Source organism: Nerophis ophidion, linkage group LG26 (genome assembly GCF_033978795.1).
Source record: "Nerophis ophidion isolate RoL-2023_Sa linkage group LG26, RoL_Noph_v1.0, whole genome shotgun sequence".
Taxonomy (NCBI): Eukaryota; Metazoa; Chordata; class Actinopteri; order Syngnathiformes; family Syngnathidae; genus Nerophis; species Nerophis ophidion.
In genome coordinates this window covers 10,317,602-10,335,101 of record NC_084636.1, presented here as the reverse complement: position 1 = coordinate 10,335,101, position 17,500 = coordinate 10,317,602, and the positions used below count along the sequence as shown (strand labels likewise).

Here is a 17,500-nt window from a genome sequence, read left to right as displayed (position 1 = left end):
AAACACATTGGCTAAGATGCTATTATGCTAACAGTTAGCATGCTTAAGTATCCATAACTTGTAGTTTTATAACTACAAATATGGTTGAAATGCTAACACTTAACATTTAGCATGCTAGAACTATAGAGCCAAGTAACTGCATCCATGGCTTTTAGGTTTTATGCTTTAAAAAAAAATGGCTAAAATGGTATTATGGCTAAAATGCTATTATGTTAATAGTTAGCATGCCAACAATATCCATGACTTTTCCTTTAATACCTATAAAATAAGCAAAAATGCTAACACTAAACAATTAGTATGCGAGCAAAATAGCGCCAAATAATAGTACACCTGACGTTTAGTTTTAACCAAACAACATTGGCTAAAATGCTAACACCTAAGATTTAGCTTCCTGTCATAACTTGGTGCCAAGTAACAATATCAATTACTTTAAGTTTTAAACTTAAATACATTGGCTAAAATGCTATTAGGCTAACAGTTAGCATGCTCAAGTAACAAACTTGTAGTTTTACACCTACAAATTTTACTGAAATGCAAACATTTAGCATGGTAGAAATAGAGAACTAAAATGCTATTATGTTAGCATACTCGAGTAACAATATCCATAACTTGTAGTTTTATACCAACAAATTTGGCTGAAATGCTAACGCTGAACATTTAGCATGCTGAAAATAAAGAGTTTTAGTTTAACAGAAATTTGCTAAAATGCTAACATGCTTGCATGATGGCACAAAGTAATGATATACATGAGATTTTAAGTTTTATCCTTTTAAAAACTAGGCTAAAATGCTATTATGTTGATAGTTAGCATGCCGGCATGAGAGCATCAAGTAACAATATCTATGACTTTTTGTTTTACACCTATAAATTAGGCTAAAATGCTAACACTAAACTAGCAAGATAGCGGCAACTAATAGTACACCTGACTTTAAGTTTTAACCAAACAACATTGGCTAAAATGCTAACACCTAAGAGTAATTTTGCCATCAAGATGTGGTGCCAAGTAACGATAATGACTTTCAGTTTTATACTTAAACAAATTGGCTAAAATGCAATTAAGCGAACAGTTAGCATTCTGAAGTAACAATATCTATAACTTGTAGTTTTATACCTACAAGTTTGGCTGGAATGCTAACAGTTAACATTTAGCATGCTCAAAATAGAGCCAAGTAACGGCATCCATGAGTTTTAGTTTAAAACCTAAAAAAAATGGCTAAAATGCTAACACATAACATGTTAGCAAGATAACAAGTAATATTATCCACAATTTTCAGTTATTTACCGATAAAATTGGCTAAAACGCCATGTTAACAGTTAGCATGCCCACATGACAGCACCTGGAAATGGAATCACTAGGTTCACAGAGAGAAATATTTTAGAACAGTTTGTGCCAAAAGTCCGTTTCGGTTGAGAAGTGTTTGGAATTTTAATTTGAATTCCTTCGGTTCAAATTGGAATTGCAAAAATGAGAATGGAACTGAGTCAAAACATCCCCCTCTACTGGGATGCCAAGGTATTATTTAGCTGACAAACAAACACCACACGTTGGCGCCGTTATTCAACCACCAAGGTTCAACCTCCTTAAATCGGACCAACCAATTTGCCGCATGTGACACATTTTAGGGACTGAAAACAATAATTGCTGAAAAACATCTTTCGAAGTTTGTCTTCCTTTGAATGTTTCTGTATTTTTGTCATCTGGTTTGTTGTCTGTCTATCTGTGTTGGACCTCCAATGAGGTGGCGACTTGTCCAGAGTGTACTCCGCCTTCCGCACGAAAGTGGTTGAGATAGGTTCCAGCACCCCCCGCGACTCCAAACGGGACAAGCGGTAGAACAATGGATGGATGGACGGTTTCAGAATAAACAAACCAAACAGAGACCAATCGTAGCTTACCCAACTTAAAGGGGAACATTATCACAATTTCAAAAGGGTTAAAAACAATAAAAATCAGTTCCCAGTGGCTTGTTGTATTTTTTTTCAAAATTTTACCGGTCCCGGAATATCCCTAAATAAAGCTTTAAAATGCCTTATTTTCGCTATCTTCGAAACCACTATCCATTTCCCTGTGACGTCATACAGTGCTGCCAAAACAAACAACATGGCGGTTACCACAGCAAGATATAGCGACATTAGCTCGGATTCAGACTCGGATTTCAGCGGCTAAAGCGATTCAACAGATTACGAATGTATTGAAACAGATGGTCGGAGTATGGAGGCAGATAGCGAAAACGAAATTGAAGCTATTGAGCGAATAGCTATTGACGCTATTCGGCCATAGCGTAGGTGTACTTAATGAAGTGGCCCATAGCATGGCTGCTTTATTAGCATCGCCGGTAAAATGTGCGGACCAAACGATCAGGACTTTCGCATCTTGTGACACTGGAGCAACTTAAATCCGTCGATTGGTAAGTGTTTGTTTCGCATTAAATGTTGGTATCTAGTTTCAAATGTACATACAGCTAGCGTAAATAGCATGTTAGCATCGATTAGCTGGCAGTCATGCCGCGACCAAATATGTCTGATTAGCACATAAGTCAACAACATCAACAAAACTCACCTTTGTGATTTCGTTGACTTAATTGTTGCAAATGCATCTGCAGGTTATCCATACATCTCTGTGCCATGTCTGTGATCGCCGGTAAAATGTGAAGACACTCTGGTACATTCAATGGGGGTCTGGCGGCAGATTTCTTGCCAGTGGTGCAACTTGAATCCCTCCCTGTTAGTGTTGTTACAACCTCCGACAACACACCGACGAGGCATGATGTCTCCAAGGTTCCAAAAAATAGTCGAAACAACGGAAAATAACAGAGCTAAGACCCGGTGTTTGTAATGTGTAAAAGAATATGGCGGGTGTGTTACCTCGGTGACGTCACGTTCTGACATCATCACTAAAAGACCGATAAACAGAAAGGCGTTTAATTCGCCAAAATTCACCCATTTAGAGTTCGGAAATCGTTTAAAAAATACATGGTCTTTTTTCTGCAACATCAAGGTATATATTGACGCTTGCATAGGTTTGGTGATAATGTTCCCCTTTAAGGACTGACCAACCAACTGCTATACCAACTTAGTTCTACCTCCAAAGTTACGTTATTGGTAGTTTGCACAACTTCTGACTATAGAAACGAGGTTCCATCCTGCGATTGAACGTTCTCTCTAAAGTGGCAACGACCCGAACTAAAAACTGAACAGCAGACAAAAATGATCGTCCGTAGAAAAACAGGACCTTGGTTTCCTTCGCCCGGTTCCGTCCGGGACGAAGAAACGCTGGCGGGGCTGAGGCAATGGTGACTGCGACAGTCAGCAGAACGCCGCTGGCAGGCGCTGGGAGAGACGTGACAGCTAGCGGACATTGCGGCCTGCAGAGTCACCACCCTGTGTCACTCTGCATCATCTCGGCAGCCAACTGGGGCTACTTCAGCTCCGCCTCAAGACCGACAATTACGCTCGTTTGGTTTTCTTTCTGAGCACTTCACCAGTAGCTACGTATTCATCCTGTTCTGGAGCTTCTCTCACAGTTCGACGGAATACCAACAGTTCAGATTTCCTATTGAAACACCAATTTTGTAGATATCAAAGACTGTTTAGAGCATGGGTGTTAAACTCTGGCTCGTGGGCCAAATTTGGCCCGCCGTGCAATTTCATTTGGCCCTTGACGCAATATCAAATTAACATTAGAGCTGGCCCGCCGCTACTAACACTGCATTCGCCGCTAACACTCATACTTGCCAACCCTCACGATTTTCCAACCATTCTCCCGAATTTCTCCAGATTTCTACCCGGACAACAATATTGGGGGCGTGCTTAAAAGGCACTGCCTTTAGCGTTGTCTACAATATGTTGTCACGTCTGCTTTTCCTCCATACAAACAGCGTGCCGGCCAAGTCACATAATATATGCGATTTATACACACACTTAAGTGAATGCCAGCATACTTTCTCAACAGCCATACAGGTCAGACTGAGGGTGGCCGTATAAACAACTTTAACACTGTTACAAATATGCGCCGCACTGTGAAGCCACACCAAACAAGAATGACAAACACTTTTCGGGAGAACATCCGCACTGTAACACAACATAGACACAACAGCACAAATACCCACAACCCCTTGCAGCACTAACTCTTCCGGGACACAACAATATGCACCCCCCGCTACCACCTAACCCCGCCCCCCACCCCCAACCCCACCCATGACATTATTTTATTTTAAGATTTATTCCTTCCGCCCGATTGTAGCTGAGATAGGCGCCAGCGCCCCGCGCGACCCCGAAAGGGAATAAGCGGTAGAAATGGATGGATGGATGGATTTATTAGCCTGTGGAAAAATGTAATGTTGATATTCACCTCAGAAGGCTGAAAATAGAAAAGAGGCATTAAATGTTTAATTTAAATTTTTATTTATTTTACCATTGATGTGTTTTTTGTTTTTTGAATGTTGATTTTTGCACTATTAAGTTATATAAGTAATGCTTGTTCCATATTCAGTGGTAAAGCAAATCATTGTAGCAAACTGAGCAATAATTAACGTTTTATTCATGCACTTTCTCTTGCTACTTCAAGGTTTAAATGTTTGATTTATTCATTATTGTCATTTTATTTTCAAATTTATTATTAGCCTGAGGAAAAAGTTCATTTTGATATTTACCTCAGAAGGCTGCAAATGGAAAAAAGGCACTCAATTTTTATTTAAATTTTATTTGATATGCCATTGATATTTTTTAATTATTATTTGAAACTCGATTTTGCATGTCACTATAAAGTTATATAAGCCTTGCTTGTTCAATATTTAATGCAAAACTTGTTTGGGTCCTTATTAAACGGTTAATGTGTTCAACCCTTGGCCCGCGGCTTTGTTCAGTTTAAAATTTCAGCCCACTCTGTATTTGAGTTTGACACCCCTGGTTTAGAGGTTTCTACGGACCGCACATGCAAACCCAGAAGCCTACAAGATGCAACACTAACCACTGGACCATGGTCTTCTTTTAGTTTCCTGGCATTATTTGTTTGACTGTTTCCACAACAGGGAGTGACACATAACGGCCCACAGCTGCGATATGACCCTGAGTTGATTTTTGAAGACATCAGGCTGCGACTAGGTTTGAGAAAGGTGTTTTATGAGCTGATCACACACAGACGGAGTTCTGTAACTTGGGAAATTTCTCATGCTTGGGGTTGGGTACCTTACACATTTCAATCGATACAGTAGCAATTTTTGGTCTTTGGAAATTGAGTTAATAAATTGAAACGTTTTAACAGTATCACCTGCTCAGTGGCCTAGTGGTTAGAGTGTACTGAGATCGGTAGGTTGTGAGTTCAAACCCCGGCCAAGTCATACCAAATGATGGTTACTCAGCATTAAGGGTTGGAATTGGGGGTTAAATCACCAAAATGATTCCACTGCTGCTGCTCACTGCTCCCCTCACCTCCCAATTGTCTGTAAATCAGATTATTCATTCTCTAAATAAACTATTCTAAGTCTGGAGCTAAAGTCATAAAGAGGTTTCTTAAGCGCAAAAATGATGACTTAAGTGGTGAAGCTGTATTTTCATTTACACTTTAATTGTATTGACAGTTAAGAAACATATTACTTAATAAATTGGTTTATTTATTTTAGAACAACATCATGTACTAATGCAGTAAATTTGGTTTACTAATCAGTCAGACCTAAGCCAAATATTTTTGTGTTAAATAAATAATTATCTTTGTAATTAAAACAGTAAGTAGGTTGGATTTAATTATTGAATATGATTAAAATCAAGAGTAAGCTAATTTATTCAGTGTTAAAACTTGATTGGGCCCCTGTTGTGGACAAGTAGGGCCCCAAGGTAAAAAAACATTGGCATCGAGCAGGGGTCGGGAACCTTTTTGGCTGAGAGAGCCAAAAATCCGAATATTTTAAAATGTATTTCCGTAAGAGCCATATAATTGTTTTTTTTCAACACTGAACACACCTAAACGCTTGCATTTTTAAGTAAGACCAACATTACTAGAGTATAATAGGTCTCTTATTCTTTGTAATAACATTGATATTCTGAAGCTAACCGTGGAGGGGGCGTAGCCTGCGGGCCTGCAGCGAAGCGGGGTGTGCCAGGACTGGCCTCGAAATCAGCGACAGGTGCGTAGACAACCCACCTGGGCCTTGTGTTCTAATCACCTGTCGCTCTGTTATAAGCAGCAGCCAGGAGGAGAGACAGGGTTGGAGCTGGAGCCAGAGTGTGAGCGAGAATGAAAGAGAAAAAGACAATTGCTGGAAAGCAACTGAGAGACTTATTGAAAAATAAAAAAATATCGTAACCCTGAAACAGGATTTCATGTCAGTTCTTGGTGGTCTGAAGAACCCCCAGGAGGGCAAGCCCTTAAAAAAAAAAAAAAATTAAAGTGCGGTAGAAAAAAGGATGGATGGATTCAAATGCATGAGCATGTTTAATATTTTGAACGTTATTTTTAACACTTTGATTACAAGTGGAATTAGTCATTACTTATTGTGTTAAGCAGTGTTAGCTCAGATTTATCCGAGAGCCAGATGCAGTCAATAAAAGAGCCACATCTGGCTCTAGAGCCATAGGTTCCCTACCCCTGGCATAGAGTATATAGCCAGGAATTAGTCTTTGCCATTGTAAATTATTATATGCATATAGTACTTTTCAAAGTGAAAACCATTATTTACATATTTAAACTACATTTAAACCAGTGTGGGTGTTGCCAAAGGACACAACTACAGTGACTAGAATAGCTGAAACGGGGATCGAACCTGGAACCCTCAAGTTGCTGGCACGGCCGCTCTACCAAACGAGCCACACCACCCCATTAAGTTGAATGTGCCAGTCTTTTCTTTCAGCAAGCCCTACAATATTTCTGTACTGTAAGTATTATACCCTTCACACACCAGCTGTTTGATTGTAACATGCAACTTAATTGTAGTTTGGATTACTACATTTGGAAGTGTTGAAATCACCATGCTAACGCTAATCTTTAGCATGTCAATGGCAAATCCAATGTAAATTAGAAACCTGCTAGGCCTTTAAAAAAAAAAATGGAACTTGACTGTACTTATGAAGCATTCTTCTTGCTTTGTGAGCAGTGGGGAATTATAACATTACTTAGAATGCAGTCAGGCTGAGTTCTTGACTGCCTGTTTACCGACTAAGTGTTTCAGCCGGTGCGAATCCGCAACAAGATGTGACGTCACGCGCAATAAAGGGGTCGAAAATTGGCATTTTTGGATTTCATACGAATTGGTGCTACCCATCCCGAGTCATGATATTCACATTTTTGGCAATAAAGTGATGCATTCAAGTTTAATTTATAGTATAAATATCCATCCATCCATTTTCTACCGCTTGTCCCTTTCGGGGTCGCTAGAGCCTATCTCAGCTGCACTATATATATATATATATATATATATATATATATATATATATATATATATATATATTAGGGTTGCCAATCTTTGAGTGTCCCACGATTCGATTCAATATCAATTCTTGGGTTCACGATTCGATAATATATCGATTTTTTTGATTCGACGCGGTTCTCGATTCAAAAACGATATTTTCCCGATTCAAAACGATTCTGTATTCATTCAATACATAGGATTTCAGCAGGATCTACCCCAGTCTGCTGACATGCAAGCAGAGTAGTAGATTTTTAAAAAAAAGCTTTTATAATTGTAAAGGATAATGTTTTATCAACTGATTGCAATAATGTAAATTTGTATTAACTATTAAACGAACCAAAAATATGACTTATTTTATCTTTGTGAAAACATTGGACACAGTGTGTTGTCAAGCTTATGAGATGCGATGCAAGTGTAAGCCACTGTGACACTCTTATTTTTTTTTTTATAAATGTCTAATGATAATGTCAATGAGGGATTTTTAATCACTGCTATGCTGAAATTATAACTAATATTGATACTGTTGTCGATAATACTCATTTTTGTTTCACTACTTTTGGTTTGTTCTGTGTCGTGTTTGTGTCTCCTCTCAATTGCTCTGTTTATTGCAGTTCTGAGTGTTGCTGGGTCAGGTTTGGTTTTGGAACTGGATTGCATTGTTATGGTATTGCTGTGTAGTGGTTTGTTGGATTGATTTAAAAAAAAAGAAAAAAAAAGTATACACGTATACTGTATATACACACGCAGATATATACATACACATATATACTGTATGTACATACATATATACATACATACACACATATACATACATGTATATACACATATACATATACACACACACACACACACACACACACACACACACACACACACACACAATAAGGTGTGTCTTATGCAGAGCAGTCCTGTCATATGTTTCCACTGGAGTCCATGTTGCAAATCTAGAAGGGCAAGGAGGGATCTTACTCAGTTATTAAAACAGTGTTTCTAATAAATAATCAGGCATATGTGCGTGTGTGTGTGTGTGTGTGTGGTAGGGGAGGGGTTTAGTTGGTGGGAGTCATTGGCACCATTGCCTGGACAAGAGCAGCGAAATGAGATTGTTCAGTGAACCATCGCGGTGTCAGGTCTTTTCACTGGCGAGGCTCGAGAGACTCTCACTCTGGAAGACCCCCTTGAAATAACCCCCTCTCTCATGACTGTAGTGAGACACACACACACAGTTTGGCCGCGATACGAGCACAGTTGGTCGCAGTATCAATCAGGGGTGTGCTTGTCGTAGGGATAAATGGGCATAATAAGCAGGTGCGTGTGTGTGTAGGTGTCTAACGCCGACGTGATGGAGCAAGTAAACACCATATGGGAGGAACATCATTGGAGCTCTACCAAAGATGCCCGCCTCCAACAGAGGAACAACTTACAGCCTCTGGCCAAAACACTCCATCTTGCCCGCCAGATTCTTCACTTAGTCTCCCCCCCCCTTCCAAACTCCACCTGCTGCCCTTCAGCTTCCAGACTCTCTGAAGACAAGAGGACGAGTTGCCATCCCCTCCTCCGGAGTCGGGGGAGTAGGTCGCTAGGTAGAAGGCTTCTTGGGTTTTTAATTAATGCCAATTAGGCAGGGGTGGTCATTATTCTTAGCAGCCTGGAATTAGCCGATGAAAACAAAACCTTTGCCATCTTCTCCTACCGAGTGAGTGCCTGCAGCTGTCACTAAGAAGCTACCGTCTGGCAGCATGCGGGCGAGGACACCGGATGAGGGCGGGGTTCTCTTTAGGGGGAGTTTGTCAACTTTATGTGATTGTGGCGGCACCGAAAGGACAATACAAAAGCTACTGTTTATGCTACCTGCAAAAGCTGGCTGGTTATTTCCTTGTCTCTTTTGACAAAATTGCTACCTCGGTTATTTTTAAAATAAAGCATTCTAGAGAAGTTAGACAGAAGAGTGGATATTTTTCCAAAGACAGTTATTTCCCTGCCTCAATCCATGTGTGACAGTCGCTGTTCAGTATAAAAGGAAAAGGATTGGAGGTTTAACTCAACCCAGCCTTTTCCCCAAAGTGACTGCAGAGGGCTTGGTCTAGGAGTGTGAAGTCTTGGTTCTGTTGACGGTTTATTAGGGGGGTTAAAGTCAATTTAGCATTTTCTCCCGAGGGACTGCCAAAGACTTGGGACGTGAGTATGAAGTATTGGTTCTGTTTGAGGTTTTTTCAATACCTTGCTTGTGTGGGGTTCAGTTAGACTGCCGAAAACTTGGTACGGGAGTGTGAAGTCTTGGTTTTGTTTCAGGTTTATTGTTTGGTTGGGTGGAATTATTTCCTTGTCTCTTTTGACAAAAGTGCTACCTCAGTTGTTTTTTAAATAAAGCATGCTAGAGGAGTTTAACGGAAGGGTGGATATTTTTCCAAAGACAGTTATTTCCTTGCCTCAATCCATGTGTGACAGTCACTGTTCAGTATAAAGGGCAAAGGATTGGAGGTTTAAGTCAACCCAGCCTTTTCCCCAAAGGGACTGCAGAGGGCTTGGTCCAGGAGTGTGAAGTCTTGGTTCTGTTGACGGTTTATTCCTTGCTTCCGTTGTTACTTAGGTGGAATTAGTCACCATTCTGTATCAAGGGCACCAACAAGGAAATAGGGGGGTTAAAGTCAACTCAACATTTTCCCCTGAGGGACTACCAACGACTGTGAAGTATGGGTTCTGTTTGAGGTTTGTTAAATACCTTGCTCGTGTGGGGTTTATGTGGACTGTCAAAGACTTGGTACGGGAGTTTAAAGTATTGGTTCTGTTTAAAGTGTATTGCCTGCTTAGGTGGAATCAGTCACTGTTCTGTATCAAGGGCGCCAACAAGGATTTGGAGGTTAAAGTCAACTCAGCATTTTCCCCTGACTTGGGATGGGAGTGTGAAGTTTTGGTTCTGTTTGAGGTTTGTTCAATGCCTTGGAGTTTTTGTGGACTGCCGAGGACTTGGTACGGGAGTTTAAAGTATTGGTTTTGTTTAAGGTTTATTGCTTGCTTAGGTGGAATCAGTCATCGTTCTGTATCAAGGGCGCCAACAAGGAATTGGGATTTAAAGTTAACTCAGCATTTTCCCCTGAGGGATTACCGGGGACTTGGGATGGGAATGTGAAGTTTTGGTTCTGTTTGAGGTTTGTTCAATGTCTTGCTCGTGTGTGGACTGCCGAGGACTTGGTACGGGAGTTTAAAGTATTGGTTCTGTTTAAGGTTTATTGATTGCTTGGGTGGAATCTGTATCAAGGGCGCCAACAAGGAATTAGGGGGGTTAAAGTCAACTCAGCAGTTTCTCCTGAGGGACTGCCAAGGACTTGGGACGGGAGTGGGAAGTATTGGTTCTGTTTGAGGTTTGTTCAATACCTTGCTCGTGTGGGGTTCAGTTAGACAGCCAAAGACTTGGTACGGGAATGTGAAGTCTTGGTTTTGTTTCGGGTTTATTGTTTGGCTAGGTGGAATTAGTCACTGTTCTGTATCAAGGGCACCAACAAGGAATTAGGGGGGTTAAAGTCAATTCAGCATTTTCCCCTGAGGGACTGCCGAGTACTTGGGACATGAGTATGAAGTCTTGGTTCTTTTTGAGGTTTTTTTCAATACCTTGCTTGTGTGGGATTCAGTTAGACTGCCTAAGACTTGGTACGGGAGTGTGAAGTCTTGGTTTTGATTCAGGTTTATTGTTTGGTTAAGGAGACTTAGTCACTGTTCTTTATCAAGGGCGCCAACAAAGAATTAGGGGAGTTAAAGTCAACTCAGCATTTTCCCTGAGGGACTGCCGAGTACTTAGGACCTGAGTATGAAGTCTTGGTTCTTTCTGAGGTTTGTTCAATACCTGCTTGTGTGGGGTTCAGTTAGACTGCCTAAGACTTGGTACGGGAGTGTGAAGTCTTGGTTTTGTTTCAGGTTTATTGTTTGGTTAGGGAGACTTAGTCACTGTTCTTTATCAAGGGCGCCAACAAGGAATTAGGGGGGTTGAAGTCAACTCAGCCTTTTCCCCCGAGTGACTGCCGAGGACTTGGGACAGGAGTGTGAAGTCTTGGTTCTGTTTGAGGTTTTTTCAATACCTTGCTCGTGTGGGGTTCAGTTAGAATGCCGAAGACTAGGTACGGAGTGTGAAGTCTTGGTTTTGTTTCAGGTTTATTGTTTGGTTGGGTGGAATTAGTCACTGTTCTGTGGGCGCCAGCAAGGAATTAGGGGGGTTAAAGTCAACTCAGCATTTTTCTCGGAGAGACTGCCAAGGACTTGCGACGAGTATGTGAAGTCTTGGTTCTGTTTGAGGTTTGTTCAATACATTTCTCGTGTGGGGTTCAGTTGGTAAAAAATGGCTTTCAAACCATCGAACCGACTTGAAACTGGGAAACAAAGTCACAGTCTTAGTTTTAAAACATTTTCCTTCAAATGGGATTTCCCTTGCCTCTGTCACCAAAAATCTGACACAATAAGGGCAGTTCACCTCTAAGATTTAACCAGTGACTACAAACCCAATCTTCAGGTCTCTTGGGGTTCAACTGTCCAGGGACCTCACCTGGAGCCACACCACTTTCTGTTTACTCAAGAAGGCACACCAGCGCCCCTACTTCCTCAAGAAAGCTAGACTTGTTAGCTCCATATTTAGGAGCTTCTACAGATGTGTGGTAGACAGCACTCTGTGTGACATCTTCATCAGCAGATGCAGAGTATCAAACCCACTCTGTACACCTTCTTTTTTCATCAGGAACACCAGACTGAGGAACAGATTCTTTCCGAAATCTGTTAAGATTGCTGAACTTTGATGGAGCTCTGCAGCAATAGATACAGATCTCCACCAACCACCACCTTAGTCTTCGTGTGGTACTCGTTGGGCTAAAACTGGGACCTCAGTCCTAAGTGTCGTGCAATCTCATGTGTGCCGCTATGACAACAAAGTTCTGTGAATCCCTTAGGTTGTGCAGTCTATGAGCTAAAAGCCAAAGGTTGCCAACTCATTGTCCAGCACAACTTTTAAGGTGTCGGAAAATTAGGTTTACAAAAAGTATACATACAGTGCACTATGGTCACATGATCATGCGTTATGGATTTGCCCTGAAACTTACACAAGCTGAGATCATGGTACACGGCAAAAATAAAGCATAACACATGCCTTACAAGCACAAATGTCACCATTGGAGCAAAAATAAGACGGAAATGGATGATATCAGGTGACGAGGAGGACAGGGACGGGGTTATACCTACCCTGCCCTGCTGCTATCTAGCTCCCAGCCTCCGGACTGGCCTGTTCTGGGCCGGGCCCTGTAGGCTCACTGGGGCAGGGCGACCCAGAACCACAAACCTAAAAGCACGAGCGAGGCCATGGAAGAGGAGGAAGAAGAAGAAGATTGTGAAGGATTAAGAAGTGAAAGAGAAAACATCTACAAGTCAGACTGCAGGTTGTTAACAGGAAGATGTGTGACAAGGAAGTCAAGAGGAAATCAGTTGTTAAAGGTAATAGTCGAAGGAGAAGGGTGGAAAAGTTAGGATAAATGACCCATGAGATTACTTGTCTTTGCCACTATGCAGCTTCAAAAAGAAATAAAAACTCACAATATATAATTTATTCAAACCTTGGGGATCAACCGAATGTGGTGAATGTTATAGGTCAGTGGTAGGGAACCTATGGCTCGGGAGCCAGATGTGACTCTTTTGATGACTACATCTGGCTCTCAGATAAATCTTAGTTGACATTGTTTAACACGATAATTGTGAATAGTCCCGCTAGTAATAACAGTGCTAAAAATAATGTTTAAAATATAAAACATTCTCATGCATTTGAATCCATCCATCCGTTTTCTACCGCACTTGTTCAAGAAGTCACGTTAATGGTAAGAAGTATTCTATTTATTATTGGTTAGCTTCAGAATAACAATGTTATTAAAAAGAATAAGAGACTTATTATACTCTAAACATGTTGGTCTTACTTAAAAATGCACACATTTAGTTGTATTCAGTGTTAAAAAATATTATATGGCTCTTACTTAAATACATTTTAAGGATTTGGCTTTCATGGCTCTCTCAGCCAAAAAGGTTCCCGACCCCTGTTATAGGTCCTGGAGACCCAAAAGAGTTTCATCCATATATATATATATATATATATATATATATATATACATATATACACGTATTAAATAATTATAGTTGCATATTAATTATTTGTACAAAGTCTCCAAGAAGTATATGTATTAGAAAGTATCCAGTAACAAACATGTCTGTATCATTTAACTTACTGCGTCATGAGCTAACTTCATGAATTATTGTGAACATTAAGTGTACCCAAAAACTAATTAGACTCCACTTCAACTTAAAGACAGGAGAAGTGTCGGCTTGTGGCTTGTGCAGCCCTTTGAGACACTGGTGATTAAGGGCTATAGAAGTAAACTTTGATTGATAATTGATTGAAGCCCATGCCAGATTGTTAATAAAAAATAATACATTGATTAGTGATTGTCATGGTTTTCTGTCTTAGTCATTTTATCTGATCAAGAGTTTTGTCAAATTCAAACCAACAAAGTAATAAAAGTAAGTATGATTTGTGCTGGTATCCATTTGGTCTGTAGTATAGTATAGTATAGTATAGTATAGTATAGTATAGTATAGTATAGTATATCAGTATAGTGAAAAAGTTGTTCCGGGACACCCCAATTGGAAAATAAATCTATTGAGACTAGGGCTGAGCGATATATCAATATATACAATACATCGCGGGTTTGTCTCTGTGCGATATAGAAAATGACTATATCGTAATATTCCAGTATACGTTGTCACGCAGGACTTTTAGCTGCAAGCGTACACTTCAGGCTCTCCTCGCTCTTTCCTGTGTCTCCTCGCAGACAAGCAGGCGGACATTCGTCACAAACTGTCACGTCACATACACGCCCTCGCAGGGCAGAGAGCTAGCGGCGTGGCTAACGTTAGCTGCTAACATAGCCGTACGAGAGAAAGATGCTGCGGATTTGGTAACAAATGAAGGAAGACTTCATTCCCAATAACAACAGCAGGGTTTCCATCATCTGGCGGTGGTTAGGCTTCAAGTGGGAATATGTCGAACAAACAAACGTAATTTGTCAAGTGTGGGGGGGAAAAAGCGTTGCTATAAAAAGTAGCATTACTGCTAATATGTAGCATCATTAGAAAAGTCACTCGCTAGAGAATGAAGAGAATTTCATAACCTAGTAACTAACATACCACATATTGAAGGATGAATACTATTTGATTTCCTATTATGCAGCTCATTTTTATTTGACACTTAAAATGTTTGACAATCTTGCAATTTATGTTTTGGAAATGACTTGAATGTTTGTGCCATTGCTTAATAACTTTAATAAATATACTTTTGGTCAATTGACTTAGTTGTGATTTCCCTCTCTGCATGAAAGTTTAAAAGTAGCATATGTGAATGTAGTATGAAGAAGAATGTTTTAATGTATACACATAGAATCATCATACTGCTGTGATTATAGGCATCAAGTGTTCATTCAAGGCCAAGTCAAAATATCGTAATATATATCGTATATCGCGATATGGCCTTAAAATATTGCGATATTAAAAAAAGGCAATATCGCCCAGCCCTAATTGAGACATAATTTGATGAGAAATGATGGAGAAATTAGCGTACAAACAACCACAAGGAACCATATTTGGTAAGTGCAAACGTCAACAAGTGATTTTAACCAGCCAATCAGTGAAGAAACGTGACAAAAATAATACAAATATTTTAAATACAAATAACAAAAGGAAGTATTGCTGTATAAGTCGATTTATATTATGAACACAGTTATAATTAGGAATTTTTCATCTATTTCAAATCTATACAATTAAAAAAAAAAGTTACTAAACATATTGAACGCCAATTTTCTGTGCAGTTATAAACAATTGAATTTTACAAGTTAAACGTGAATTTTTGTCTGTGATAGGCTAACAGATTTGTTTTTGTGACCTCATCAACATCTAATTGGAAAATCCTTGAACTCGCTGTCCTCAGAATCCAGATGGATCTGTGAAAAGGAAGTTACCGAGCGTCACACGCACGACTTTCCTCCATCGACCGGGTGCTTTTTACGCCTCAAAAAGTAGAAGCTGTTATTTTTTTTCCCCCCCTCTCGGCCTTCTCTCCATCATCACTTGTCTTTCTTTTGCGACCTTTTCATCGCACCGCTGCTGTACACTTTTTGTGTACTTGTGTAAAGGTGACATTTGCAGCCCTGTAAAAGTCTACCCCTCACCTTTTATTTTCCCCTCAAAATGGCCTAAAAAATAAAAGACAATGTTTCACGCCCTGGAGAGTGGCGGAGGGTGGGAGAGCCAGGAAGGCGCTAGAAAAAGCCATTGAAGGTCAGTAATTTTACACTGCTTTGGAAAATAAATATGAATTTTAATTTGTTTTTTTTACGTTTTTTGTTTGTTAATTAAAAAAAATACATTAATTCGAGCTGGACACATTTACCAGATTCCCAATGATTGGTGCATAAGGGGAAAGAATTTGAGAAAAATATAAACATTTCCTTTTTAACCGCAGCTAAAATTATTTGTTCTCAATTGACTAACCTCTTGTAATAAAATAAAATAGATGTATTTTGTAATACAATATACTATTACCGTCAAACGCCCAAATTTTGCTAGTGGTTTGTTTTCATTGAAAAAACAATAGACATTTTTTAAAATAATTTTAAAGGAGAACATTTCTCAGAATTATGTTTTTGTATAAAATAACACCAAATTGTCCATTTTAGCCATAATAGGAAAAAAATGATGAAAATTGAAACATTTCCTTTATCAATCGCCGCTAAAAGTCTTTGTCGTTAATAGAATAACCTCTTGTAATAAAATAAAATAGATGTATTTTGTAATACAATATACTATTACCGTCAAACGAAAATAAGTCATGCCCAAATTTTGCTAGTGTTTTGTTTTCATTGAAAAAACAATAGACATTTTAAAAATTAATTTTAAAGGAGAACATCTCTCAGAATTATGTTTTTGTATAAAATAACACCAAATTGTCCATTTTAGCGCATAATAGGAAAAAAATTATGAAAATTTAAACATTTCCTCAATCAATCGCAGCTAAAAGTCTTTGTCGTTAGTAGACTAACCTCTTGTAATAAAATAAAATAGATGTATTTGGTAATACAATGTACTATTACCGTCAAACGAAAATAAGTCATGCCCAAATTTTGCTAGTGTTTTGTTTTCATTGAAAAAACAATAGACATTTTTAAAATTAATGTTAAAGGAGAACATCTCTCAGAATTATGTTTTTGTATAAAATAACACCAAATTGTCCATTTTAGCGCATAATAGGAAAAAAATGATGAAAATTGAAACATTTCCTTTATCAGTCGCAGCTAAAAGTCTTTGTTGTTAATAGACTAACCTCTTATAATAAAATAAAATAGATGTATTTTTTAAAACAATATTCTATTGCCGTCCATTGCAAATAATTTATGCCCAGATTTTGCTAGTGGTTTACTTTCATTGACTTGAATTCATTTTAAAGGAAAAATAACTCTCAAAATTATGTTTTTGTATCAAATAACACAATAATAATAATAATAATATAATTTTTTTATTAATAGTAATTATTATTATTAATAATAAAAATAATTATATAAATTAAAGCTGCAAGCAGCGTTGGTTGGGTCCGCATTTGGCCGCTACCAAGCCCTGGTCTAAGTCAGACCTACATAGAGGTCTTTGTTTCATGTCTCTACGACATTCCTAACAGAAGTTACAAGCAGTTTTGTCTGGGTTTTTTCTTAGGGGGCGTTAGAGCGCAATTTTGACTTTTGGGGTTTGTTTTTTTTATTAGATGGCAATTTTTGCCAGTCCTGATGTGTGTGTAAAATTTGGTGGGTTTTGAAGCATGTTAAGGGGGTCAAATTACAGATCGGCGTTTCTGGATGTTGTTGATAAATGGCTTTCGCTTTGCATAGTAGAGCTTTAACTTGCACTTTGAAGCATTTTAAGGGGGTCAAATTACAGCTCAAAGAGGCAAAAATTACATTTTTTAGGAAACTTTGCGCAGGGGTTCTTTGAAGGCGCGTAAAATCAAAACCGGAGCAGTAATCAAAACTTTG

General features: G+C 39.0%; 1 protein-coding gene across 5 annotated transcripts in view; it reads right to left on the bottom strand.

Annotated features, from left to right (window-relative positions):
* Nucleotides 1-17,500, bottom strand: part of dab1a (DAB adaptor protein 1a) — a 708,809-nt gene that overhangs the window by 5,635 nt on the left and 685,674 nt on the right. For all 5 annotated transcript variants that reach the window (XM_061888190.1, XM_061888192.1, XM_061888191.1 and 2 more), the window contains one exon: nucleotides 12,624-12,720. In XM_061888190.1, the coding sequence (XP_061744174.1) occupies nucleotides 12,640-12,720 (81 nt within the window). In that variant the 3' untranslated portion in view covers nucleotides 12,624-12,639. The remainder of the gene's footprint in view (nucleotides 1-12,623; nucleotides 12,721-17,500) is intronic.